The 12,755-nt window shown below is 44.9% G+C and overlaps 1 protein-coding gene across 9 annotated transcripts in view; it reads right to left on the bottom strand.

Moving 5' to 3' along the window:
• Positions 1–653: 653 nt before the first annotated feature.
• The window catches only part of robo1 (roundabout, axon guidance receptor, homolog 1 (Drosophila)), a 238,715-nt gene continuing 226,613 nt past the window's right edge, over positions 654–12,755 (bottom strand). For all 9 annotated transcript variants that reach the window (XM_030397402.1, XM_030397410.1, XM_030397393.1 and 6 more), the window contains 9 exons: positions 10,684–11,070; positions 9,863–9,979; positions 8,566–8,710; positions 8,040–8,270; positions 6,850–7,352; positions 6,593–6,754; positions 2,756–3,031; positions 2,461–2,654; positions 654–1,691 (listed from right to left, as the gene is read on the bottom strand). In XM_030397402.1, the coding sequence (XP_030253262.1) occupies positions 1,677–1,691; positions 2,461–2,654; positions 2,756–3,031; positions 6,593–6,754; positions 6,850–7,352; positions 8,040–8,270; positions 8,566–8,710; positions 9,863–9,979; positions 10,684–11,070 (2,030 nt within the window). In that variant the 3' untranslated portion in view covers positions 654–1,676. The remainder of the gene's footprint in view (positions 1,692–2,460; positions 2,655–2,755; positions 3,032–6,592; positions 6,755–6,849; positions 7,353–8,039; positions 8,271–8,565; positions 8,711–9,862; positions 9,980–10,683; positions 11,071–12,755) is intronic.

The raw sequence follows: 12,755 nt of genomic DNA on the forward strand, positions 1-12,755 counted from the left end.
CAAGTCTGGTTCAGACTTCAGAATCAGAAATTCCTTTATCAGACTTGCAAATGGGGAAATTTGTGTATCACAACAGCTAAAGGACAGCTCAATATAAAAATAATAATACTAGAAAATAAACAATATAATAAAAAGGTAGGAAGAGGAGCCTGAGGAAACCTGAGCAATGTCACGTCATCGTAAGTTAATTATTTATTTTTTTCTTTGAAAATGAAAATTGTGATGCGAAAATGCTCATTCCCACTAATCATGATTCATGCATATCTGTCAAAAAACAAATTGTTTTTACTAGTCTCAATTTATAGCCACATCTGTGTTAAATGGTTGCCCTTGATGACCGGCCTCATTCTGTCACAGAATCTTAACAAACGACCAAAAACACACATTTAGTTTGAACTTTTTTATTCATCTTTTTTTTTTTAGTTCTTTTTACTTTTTTTTGCTTTACGAAACAAATGTTTGCAGATGTCCTATGAATAAACAACAGCACCCTTTCTCCTTAAAAAAAAAAGACAGGGGTCCGTCACCCCTGCCTCATCGAGAAAAGAGACTCTTCTTGTCCAATTACAACCTCTCCAGATTCCCAAAGTGACTCTTGTTTCCTGTATTTGACATTCGTTTAAGTGCATTAGTAGACGACAAAACCATTTCGATTAATGTGCAATAGCTGAGTTTATGGTCAATGCGAAAAGATATTTACATTGCAGCTATGAATCACATTAACTGTCTTTTTCATCACTTGAGCTAGCGTCAGAACCGGAGAGGGAGACAATCACAACGCAAGGAGTCTCCTTTCAAGCACAGCCTTCGTAAACAGCAACCTTTACCTACATCATTATCATCATCGTCATAATCATCATCATCAGGATTAACTAGACTCTTTTGTCATACCTGTTTTCCTCCAGTAAGACAAAAAGGTTAATAGATAGAATGGTTTAAAATAAAGTTTAGTGATTGTGCTTTTAAAACCAAAGTAAAACAAATAACAAACATTGACGACAACACGAAACATAACAGTGCATTACAAAAAACAAAATAAAATGAAAAAAAAAAAAAAGAAAAAATCCCAAAGTGGCACTTTCTTGGGGCAGCTAAATAATATAGCAATTTACAACATGGATGGAAATGATAAAATAATAATTATATTTACTGGCATAATAAAATTAGAAATTCGCAAAATAAAACAAGGAAGACAAATTTGAGGTACCACGATGGGTAAAACAAGAGGACATCATGTATACAAGGATATTTACAGACAGTCCACCCCTCTCTGCTTGCAGCTATTTTATTACAGTAACGTCTGACTGTAGGGGCTCCCAGTTCTTGTCAAGGCAAGCCGAGTCATGTCAATGTCTGGAGTCGGATTTCACTCCATATTGCATTGGAATTAAACATAAATATACTACTGCGTATTTAGTTTTGAATGCACCATTCTTTTTATCTTCAGACACTCTTTCCTTTTTTTTTTTTTTTTAATGGACATAGAAAATGATAAGTTAGAAAAAAAAACCCATTGGTCTGTTTTTTCCAGATGTAAAGAAACACTACTGATGTACAGTATGATGGCAGCCAACATGACGGTGAAATACTGAGATATTTAAAATTGTAAGAGAAACAATGGTGCTCCGCTCTCGGGGAAAAAATCAGGACAGTCCAGCGTTTTCTTCCTCCGTTCTTCAGCTTTCTACCATCTGGGTGAAACGAAAACAAACACGTTGGTTAGTAAGGCTGCAACTAACATATATACTCTGCCAGTTGCTTTCACGATCATTTATTTTATTACATTTCTAAAAATCGTGATAAATGCTAAATCACAGCTTCCCAGAACCCAAAAGACATCTTCAAAATGCTTCTTTTGCGGACCGTGACGAACCCAAAGACTCTGAATTTACTATCAGAAATAACAAAGATAGAGAGCTAATTCTCACATTTAAGTAGCTGGAACTGTAAAACTGGGATGTCAAGTGAAAATCTTTGATATTTTTGCCACGGAAATGATAATAATTTATCAAAACAGTTGGCGATTAATTCAAACAAACAATTACAATTGCAGCTCTAAAACATCCAGCCTATAACTGCCTATAACAATCAGCAGACATGAATTTGTTGCAGATATATCGGTATCTGTGTATATGTCAGCCAAGGAATCGACACACAGAAATGCCAAACTAAGTCTGAGGTCATTCAGACACAATGTCACCAGTAGATACCAGTGTCCACCGGAGAGCAATAGCAAGTTGATATTTACTGATCAATACTAAAACATCCTGCCTACTAGTGTTAATATCATAGCCGCAATTGTTCTAATTTAAGGGATCTGTATCAATATTGTTTGTAAAAACATGCAATCAGTTGATATACCATTATCATAACATCCGAATATCCCCTTTGCTCAGTCTAAGTTTCTGTAACTGTCAGATGTGCTGAGTGTTGAGCTGTTTACTTGATAACTGTTCCTACCTCTAGCTCCTCGTCTCCTGGTTGAAAGGCCCCCGTGGTGTTGAGGCCCATGTCTGCAGGGTTCCTGCGGCCTCCGTCTCCTCTCCGCCGGCCCCCTGAGCCCCTGGAGGACATGGAGCTAGAGGAGCTTGGGTCTCGGGGGCTGTTGACTGTGGGGAACTGTGGTCGGCTATAGGGCTGAATGTCCTCTGAACCTGGGGACCAGTAACAATGGTAGGGAGAGTTGAGACTTGCGTAATTGATAATACTATATGTGGCATTAAGGGATTTCATCACACTGTATTTGTTAGCGCACCTGCGTGTTGGCGTGCCTTGTTGGCGGTGCTACCCTCATGTTTATTCCCTTTCCCTCCATGACCAGTCTTTTGTCTCTCCTGAGCGTCTCTGCGTTCAGACGAGCTGGTTCTGGGGTCCGAGCCCTCTCTGGGCCGATAGCTCCCCGTTCCTCCTCTCTTGTCTCGACCCTCACCTGCTTTGGGGGAAATCACTCCCCGGCCCTCCAGGGCTGCCTTGGATGGGTGCGTGGGCGACTTAAGCACTGCTGGAGGTGGGATGGGCGGAGGTGGGAGATCTAAAGGATAAACACAGGAAGTAAGAACACATTAACCACCGACATCAATAACATGGCGTTAGATAATTGCACCAGACTGAGGAACAAGAATCTGTGTACTCTTGAAACTTCAGTGTGTATCATCTGTCACTCAGTTGTCTCACACCTGCAAGGTGATGCACAAACACAGCTGCACCGTGTGTACATACACTCAGATCTGTACACACGGGAACTCCTCGGCACAGACAGTAAACAGAACAGATGACATTAGAGAGGCCGAATCCGGCTGGAGAGTTATGAGATTTGAGCGCGAGGCGAGAGAGGAGGAAGAGGGGAGCATGACGGTCAGCAGCTGGGCTCTCTGACCTGCTCGACTTCCCCTGTCGATGAATCAATGCTGCTTGTCCTTGAGCCATTATTCATATGAGGCCAGCAAGTGGGCCGCCTAGCCTCTCACACATCACACAGCCATCTAAACAAAACAGCCAGAGAAAAGCCTTGTCCGCCTACGATCGATGGCTTTTCATCTTTTCATCAGTTTCCCGACCTGTAGGGTGGTTTTATCCATAATCCACACAGGATTATAAAGTTAATAAATGTACAAAAGTGCAGACTCTTACACCTTGCTTACATCCCGGAGGCTACCTCATACTCTTAAGATTAGGGAACGCTGGATTTCGTGAAGAATCAAAGATTTTTATTTTGATACACGGAGGGCGAATGGGACAGGTGATGTCTTTGCTGCGTCTTGTTGGCGGAATCAGGCAGCCTCAATGCACTCTTGTGATTATCCTCCACCTCCATCCACTCCTCCTGAATACAAAAGGGGGCCAGTCAATATCATAGAGCAGAGAGGCGTCTGCAGTTTTTTAATATCTCTCTTGCCTCCTGAGTCCTGCCTCAGCCTGAGTCCGATCAATGCCACAGTCTGTGAGATATAGCTCACTACACGGGAGGAGCGCAGCGCCTGTTAGATTTATGAGGAAATATCGGCGAGGACAGAGCGCCGGTCTGAAAAAAGAGTCCCCTTGGCTTGCCAAGGTGGGTGTATCAGAGGGCCTGGCGGTTAATTAGGCAGACAAGGCTGAGACAGATCAAAAGAGACAGGGAAGGGTTAAGTTCAGAGAGGAGGTAGACAAAGGCATTAGAGTCAAACGCAATATGAATCATGGGGGGAAATATAACCTGGGTGTTTCAGGATCTACTGTGCAAACAAGAGTGAGATGAGAAGGTCAAAGAGGAGTGAGGGAGGCTGGTTCACGTGTTTTCCTGGCGTTTTTTACTGCCGCCTTAACTGATGGTATTTATGTGTATTTGTAGTGACGCTTCCCAGATAGTCAGAGCAGCGGAGAGACAAAAAAGAAATAATGGAATCACACATTACAGCAGATTGTGTCTGCAGCACAACATGGTGGGTGTTTCTTTTCTCTTCTCCCTGCTTTACATTTCATGAAATCACCTTCCCTCACCTATCACCTCAGCACCAGTCTTCCAGACCACAGACGGGATATGTAAGGCGGGGGTTGAAGTGGAGACAGAGGAGGTGGGGGGGTGGAGGCAATAACCTCCAAATGAAAAACAATCCATTCAGATCAAATGCAATCAGCAGGAGGGCTGATGGACAGACAGAGCAGCGGAGCTGTCAGTCCGCCCCCTCGCTGCTCAAACAAAGACTGAGGAGAGGGGAGCACGGTAGAAGAGGAGAGAGTGGAGAGGGATGGAGAGATCACTCCAAAGGGAGGGGCAGCGGATGAGGAAGAAGCCAGGATATAAGGATGATGGTGGGAGGAGGTGGTTTGGGGTGGTGGAGGGGCTGGATTTTCTGCAGTGATATAGCTGGTCTGGCTCCCAGTGAGCTGGATATTAAATCTCCCTGCCAAGTGCTTCCACCACTCAAGGACACCTGACACTAAGAGGAGAGCCAGCTCCGGGACAGCACATACAGTATACAGCAGAGTGAGCGTGTGCGCACTCACATACAGAGACATCTTTGATATTTCCACAAGATCAGAGCGGGGAGAGAAAAAGCAGCCAGAAAAAGAGGCTTTCCACCGTCCGGCCGTGTGCTGTAGAGAATGATGCCGTAAAAAGTCAGTCGCTTTTTTACTTAACGAGGTTAAAGCTTTTCCTTCTGTGTACAGCTGCTCTGGTATTTAGCCCGTGTTTGGTTTATGTTTGGGTACTGCCGAGTAAAAAGGTGGCACTTCAGTATGAGCCAGAGCACCTGGATCAATTTCATTAGTGGCCAGAGTGGAGAGACATCCCAGTGTCAGCATAGCCAGGCTGGGCAGAGCTCCCCTGAGACAGCCCCCTCCTCCAGCCCTCCCCTCCCTCCGCCATGGCCCTGGCCTCCAGCCTGCCACTCGCCCAATCTGTTCAGCACCGTCACAGATTAGGAGTGAGGCCATGTATGCATGTGCATAAACACATGAGAGAAGATGATTAAAACTCTGGCTAACGGCACACCCGTACTCAGTCGTTTACAGACACTACATCACAGTAAACTGCACTTCTCCTGGCCATATCTGCCGAGGGGAAGGGGGAGAGCCATTGATACAAAGTGACCATCTGTGGACTTGTGGGTAACAGTGAACCCGCTACTGCTGCTACATGTCTCACTCTCACTCAGTCTGTCGGCTGGACAGAGTCATTCACACCTTTGCGCAGAGAATCATGTACATACCTGCCAACTTTGTCAATAATTAAATATTAAATTGTGATTTTCAGATTCAAACTGTTATCTTTGTCCTAAAATCTAATTGTAGGTTAACTGTACTAAGCAAAGAACAAGGCGTATTTGTACCAAGTGTAACCGCAAACCTAGTCACTGTACAGTCTCGTTTCAACATTAGATTCAATCAGTTGTTTTTGTGAGTAATTGTAGCTAGAGTGTTATAGTAAAACCAGAATAAGCTAACTTAATAATCATTTTTAAAGTAAGACTCTACAAGAAATTTACAAGAAAATATCTAAAATCTTATATGGTTCTAGTTTCTCAGATGTAAGGATTTGATGCTGTTCTTTGTCTTTTGCTCTGGAAAATTGTGATTAGCACTTTTTTCCCCTTCTATAAACCACACAATCAATCAGGAAAAACAACAGGAGTTTAATCACTGAAGAAAATGTCTGTTAGTTGCAGCCCTAGAATATCATAGGGTTGTCTGGAATACCATTTTGGGGGCTTCGAGGGAAACGCTGATGTGCAGTGATTGGGAAGAGCAACTGATTTAAAAGCTGTTGCTTTCTCCTAAATGCATGAAATCCCGTAGGCTATGACTTTAGGCATTTTCAGCGTTTTAACTGGGAAATTGTGCATACTGTCACAGAAGCAGATCATAAGATTGGGATTTTTATTGCAACTTCAGCAATATCAGCTGTCTTCCGTTCGACACATGTGCAAACACTCAGAGTGGCATTTGAATGCTGATCTGAATGTCAATTACCATGGCAACTGTAGAAGGTTTGAAACACTTGGCAGCCCTTGTATGCCGAGCGAGAAGGATTTTTTCAATTTCTGACATTTTGTAAATTGCTTGACATGATTGTGTTTGTATAGTTACGAAATGTAAATCATATGTGTACCTTCATTATAGACTTCACGTCGTTGGTTCCCTGGATGAGCTGCAGGATGCTGTTTCTGCTTCTTCGGAGGCCTCCTGTGTACAGCTGCCATACTCATGTTGCTGTCTGTAGACACCGGGCTGCCAGGACGGTGGCCTGACGGGTTTATTTGGTATTTTCGTGCTGAGAAAAGACACAGAGAAGCTTGATTTTACCATTCCTCACGTTTCTTGCAGTAGCATTTTCTTGGGGATGTATCCAGCTGTTTAAAAACGTACCTGAAGCTCCTCCGACTTCGTGGCCCTGTGTGTTAGGATATTTGGCCACCCTGAGGCCTGAATACTCTGCGGCAGCGGCGACCGCTTGAGCGAAGTCGGCGTCAGTGAAGAAGGATCCATCTGATGAGCTGACGGCGCTGGACCTCCCTGAAGAGACATTATCCTCTTCAGAGGCCGACCCCCATCCGTTGATCATGGAGCCGGTCACCGAGCTCTCCAGGTCGCCCATGCTGGACGCGGGCGTCTGTTCGAGTCCCCGTAGCAGCAACCTTCGCGGATGCATCTGGGGATGGTGGGGGTGTGTGTGGGGGTGGGTGTGGTGGTAGTGCATCTTGGCTACCTCTGCATCTGTCTCGTCACCCTCCTCCTCCTCTTCCTCCAATATATCTTCCTCCTCCTCCTCCATGCCGTCAGTGTCCAAGGCCAACGGGCTGGTGATGTATCCATACGTGTGTGAAGGAGAGTGGGGCCTCGGAGGGGGCGGGGGGCTCACAGCGTGGCGTCTGCAAGAGACGAGAGACGCCCGGTATCAGAATCCCATCATATTTTTGAGGTTTTGGATAAAGAGGATAATAAAATACACACATGTAATTTAGCATTTTTTTAAAGCAAATTAGCTACAAATCACTTTTAACTCAAAACTGGAGAGTTTACAACCGTGTTGTCCAGAAATCAGACCCCAAAAAAGGAGCATTAAGAAACCATAAATGCTAAAAGGAATGTGAACTTGACTTGTTTATCTTTAATGATTTCTGTTTGGCAGTTCAGTCTTAATGAACGAGGTCGTGGTTTCTGTTCCCGCTCCCAGCTGAACTACCGCAGAATGATAATACCACATGGACAAAAATAAAATGACCTAGATTTAGACTGTGATTTATTACTTTACATTACTTCTTAAACAACTTTCAAATTGCTGCGAGTTGATTTTTTTATGCTGCGCTGAAATGAAGTGAAACCACTGGCTCCCTGGAAGGAAAGAAATCAATCTAAAAGCTAAGATATGATTTTGAGAAATGGCCGACAAGGCAGTGAAATATACAGGAGTTGGAGTTAATGGGCTAAAACGTAGAAAAACACTTGTGAATTTCATCTCCATGAGGCCTCAGAGAATAGGTTTATTTCTTGAACATCTCTACACAGGCTAACCAATTGTTCTTTTTGCTACTTGTTATCCTCACGCATCGCGTTACCTGCGCTCGTGGCTGTCATGTGGGTCCTGGAGCATCGGCTGCATCTCCTCCTGAGGCGAGGGGGTGAGGGTGGCTGTGGACTGGTGACTGTAAGATACAGCGGCAGGGGACGAGGCGGCCCCCCGGATGGGAGGAGTGGGGCCCCTCTCCATCTCCTCTTCCTCCTCCAGCTCATCAGGCTGCAGGTACATGTGAGAGGGGGGCATGGGGCACTGCATGTCTGGGTCACAGCTGCCAACAGAGAGAAACAAGCCTCATTACCTCTGCATCACTCACAAAAAAAAACATGAATGTTTTCATATACGGAAGCCAGGGAAAAGGAAAAAAAAAACATGCGCTAAATATTCATGCCACCCTTCTATCAAGGTTTGACATGAGTCTAGCGCTAATAGATAGAAAACCCTTGGGGCACATGCTCGCAATGAATGTGAGAAACAGGCGAAAAGGCAGGAACTGGTATTTAAATACAGTGTGTGCGCGCCTGTCAGAATGTCGGTGTCTTTGTGTCTGTGCAGATGTGTCCCACCTGTCTTCCATCGATAGAGAGTACTCCTCTGTGCTCCGACTTGGGGGTGGGTTTGCAGGGGGAGGGGGCAGAAGGTCAGCCCAATTCATTGTGCTCTGTTTGGGTAGTTTGGGGGTGCGCACTCCTTTCTTCTGACCCTGACTGCCTGCTCCAAAAACGGGGAGAAAAAAATCAGTCCATCAGTCGCAAGACACCTACAAACACACAGACTTGCACTCGCTCCGCCTCAGAAAAACACATAAATTATTAATGTTGAAGGAAAATCGCCAGGTAATGAATTGACAGCAGATGAAATGCATTAACAAGACTGTCTGAGAAAGGAAAGATCATCTTACATGTGAGAGTGCAAAGGCTAATGCAAACCCCTCGCCTTTATGCAAGTGTGCACACAGTTATTAAATGAAAAAAAACTCTGAAATTCTCCGCAGCAGTACTGAGAGAAAAGGTTGGAAGCGAACGGCAGAGAAGGGTCCAATTAATACCAAACTATTAGAATTGTGAACCAATGAGCTATGAGGTGCAGTGAGCATTAAAGGCTTCTCCTTAATGGCTTGAACTTCAAACGCAATATCAGAATGGATACATGGCATTAAGGTGGCAGTGTTGCATGCCGTCTGCAATGTGCTACCATTTGTCCTTGTCCACAGACAGACATTGAGGCCCTGATGAAATTAAGGCTGCGCCATACTGGAATTAAAGTAAAGCCAATTAACGAAAGCAAGGAAAAACCACGCAAGGACAAGCAGAGAAATGAAATAAAAGGCAGAAAAACAAAACGCACACAAAAAAAAGAGTTGATACCAAAATATCCCTTTTAGCTAATTTGCTTTAAGCATCCCTTGGATGACATTGCACCAGAGAACAAAAGGCACAAGAAATGCCTGGTACGGTGTAAATGCAGAGCCGTGTTCATTTGTTGTCAGCGACTCTTTTCTTTGTATCCAGCAATTTTCCACTTTCTGAACGCGTCTCTCTTTCAATTTCTCTTGACGATAGACTGTTGTGGAAATTACACAAATTAAGGCGCGCATTATTAGCATCTCAGAGAGATATACTGCGTTTGAACTAAACTGGGATTCTAAAATCAAGCTTGGGGGGGGGGGGTCTGTGTGATTGTGTAGTTCACAACAATAATAAGCTGAGAAAATACTGTGGCAGTTAAATTAAAAAGGGGAACAGACAAGGGAATGAATCTCCAAACAACGAGAGAGAGAGAGTCTTTGGATAAGTGGATTTTAAAACCTTTGTTTACCCTTCCCCGGAACTACTCTTGTTCTCAATGCCTCCACCCTCTTACCCGAGGTGCTGCTGCTGCCCCGGTCGGAGCTGTTGTAGGAGCCTCCGGTGTGGCTGTCATGGGTCTGGTTGTAGGGTATGGTGGCTGGCATTGGGCTGTCACCTCCTCTGTAGTGGTCTGGTGGTAGGAAGACTAGTGAGTGCGACATCTTGCATAACTTTCAAGCAAATCAACCACTTTGTGATGAGCGAGGAAATGCAGTTTGGCACAAAATACCTCACAGTGGAAATGTGACATGAGCACAGTGTACAGCGTAACACGTGGCAAAGGACATGCATATCATGCTTTGTAATGTTCAGGTGAGTGTGTGAACGCATGCAACATCCGCACGAAAAAAAAAAAATCTCAAAGCTATCACACCAGATGTGGCTCCTTTCTGCAGGTACAACAAGGTGATGATAGCTTCGTTCAAAGATCCAGGAGTTATCTTTGTCTTTCCTTTAGAAATCTGACACCAAAGATAAACCCTCACACCTGCCTTCATCACAAAAAGACAACCCAGATACCGTTCGACGACAGCCATTCAGCCCCGGCCCACATTTAGCGGCAAAGATTACAGATGATTGCATGGAGGGTGATGAGGGGTTACATGAATGCCGCACAAGACAGGCAGAAAGAAAGAGTGATGACGCCTCTGTCGGCTGAAAAAGGAGCGAGACAGAACCAAGAAAAATATGCGCATGAAACTCTTCTACAGGCTTCCACAGTGAGGCTGGAAGAGCCGGGGAGAGGAGAGAACAGAGGGAAAAATCAAGTGGAGGAAGATCATGGCTCGGAGTTGACCTCTTTAACCATGGCTGCTGGGTATTCCACACACTCACCCTTGTTCAGCTTGTTTTGCTCCATGATGTTGTACTGCAGCTGGGAGCCCATTTCCTGTTTCTGCTGCAGGACCGAGGTGGGCTTCCAGCAGTGTTTCTCATTCGGCTCCCCTCCAACCCCGAGTCCTCCTCCACTCCCTCCGGTTCCTCTTTCTGAGTTTATGTTGTTGCCCATGATGGCGGACTGGATGAGCTGGGTGGTGGCGTACGGTGTCGGCTGGCCGCCCGGACCTACAAAGCGGCCATCTTTCAGGTTTGGGCTGTTGAAGGTCTTCATTTCATTGATCTTGTTGGAAAGGTCTACATCTCCGTAGACTCCTGACTCCGGCACAATGAGGTTGGTCTGCTTATTTTCCATCTGGTTGTTATAATTGGCGATGCAGTCGGCTGGAGAACATGAGGAGGGTATTTAGTCAGTCGCGTCTACTGCTGATCAGCTTAGCAGCAGCATGCCAGCTCGGTAAAAAGCTTAGAAACAATAGGGCAACATCTGATCTACTGCAGCGCTGAAAGCCTTTATTTGAGGAAAGTGAAATACATTAACATAACTAAAGGTCCCATTTTTGCTGATTTTCAGGTTCATACTTCTAATTTTCTAAATGTTTCTGGCTTTAATGTCCGATATTCACCCTCTGTCAAACCGATAAGTTTAAGTGACTCTTGAGTGACCCCTCCAGAGAAGCCCAGTCTGTCTTGATTTGTCAGCTCTCACACGTCTGAGCAAGCAATGCCCACCTGTGCTCACGCATCAGCTCTGCCGGTGTTTTTTTTGCAACCACGGCTGTGCTGTGGGCGCAGCTGAGTGACTGTATAGTTGTGATATCACAAGCAGAAGCCCTGACAGCTCTTTTTATGGCTCAGTTTTTAAATACAGACCACATGAATTTCTCTGCGGATTAAGCGTTTTTATACTTTCACAACATTTATTTAGCGACTAGACCTGCTCGTAATAAAAAAAAAAAAGACAGGAAAATCACACTTTCTACGGTATGGGACCTTTCATTTCAGACAGGATTTCTTTGCCCGTCGGAGAGACAGTTCCGTTTCCGTTTAAAGTCTCAGTTTTGTTTGCCAAACGGTGATCTACTTAAGGTGCGTGACACAGGTGGTATTACATCTCCCCGCTCAGCCTCTTCTCTTCTCAGTCCCACCCGTGACTCAATGTGGGTGTCATCTCTGTTCTCTCCCATCTGACAGCGGGAGCATCTTTGCTCATTGAGAGGGACAGAGAGACATGTCTGTATCAAAGACCTGGAATGAGATGCGCAGTAAAAGCACAGCTCCACTGACAGATCCAATTTTCCCTGGCTCATAAAATATTCAAATCCTCCGGCAGATCTGAGAGCCAGCCTTGCGGTAAATACCAAGGACGGCCATAGGTGCACGCTGCTCGTGCCCGCCCGCCTCACGTTTCAGCAGCACGGAACAGCCCGACACTTCAAAGGTTGATGTGTGAAGGCGCCCCTATGGCTGAGATAAAGGGACATTAACTCCTATTTCTTTGCTCTGTCACCTAGTCAGTGATCCTCTTAATGTTCACAGAGTTTAGGTTTGGCACACACACAAAGCATGCGTCTGGCAAGCTCCTTAGTGTCATACAGCGGGGTGTCATGCGAAGAGTGAGGGCTGCCTTTAGCCTGTTATTCCCTGTTAAACATCTCGCTCCGTGTTATGGCAGAGTTAAACACTTCGACCTCGGAATGGTGATTAGCACAGAGAAAAAACTGAACTTGATGACTGTAAAGTCCACAAAATGAATTATTAATCTTCACTGGGAAAGGTTTTTGATGTAAGGAGAAACTCCTGCACGGCTGGACGGATATTAGGCTGAACAGCTGGAAAGGAATTATGGGGCTGGCCCTTAAAGGCGCAGTCCCAAAGTGCATAATTTAGAACATAAAGCATTTCATTGCGGTCCAAGTTTTCCGAGGATCGAGCTGTTTAAGACTTGAGTCGCAGCTGAAAATTAATAACATTAAGTCCTGTGTCATCCAAGCTGAAGTTTTTGGCTGCAAGTTTCACTTTGTTCTCTCTTCAGATAGATCACTCTGTGTGCGTGTGCAGTAGTGTAT

Source organism: Sparus aurata, chromosome 2, assembly GCF_900880675.1.
Source record: "Sparus aurata chromosome 2, fSpaAur1.1, whole genome shotgun sequence".
Taxonomy (NCBI): domain Eukaryota; kingdom Metazoa; phylum Chordata; class Actinopteri; order Spariformes; family Sparidae; genus Sparus; species Sparus aurata.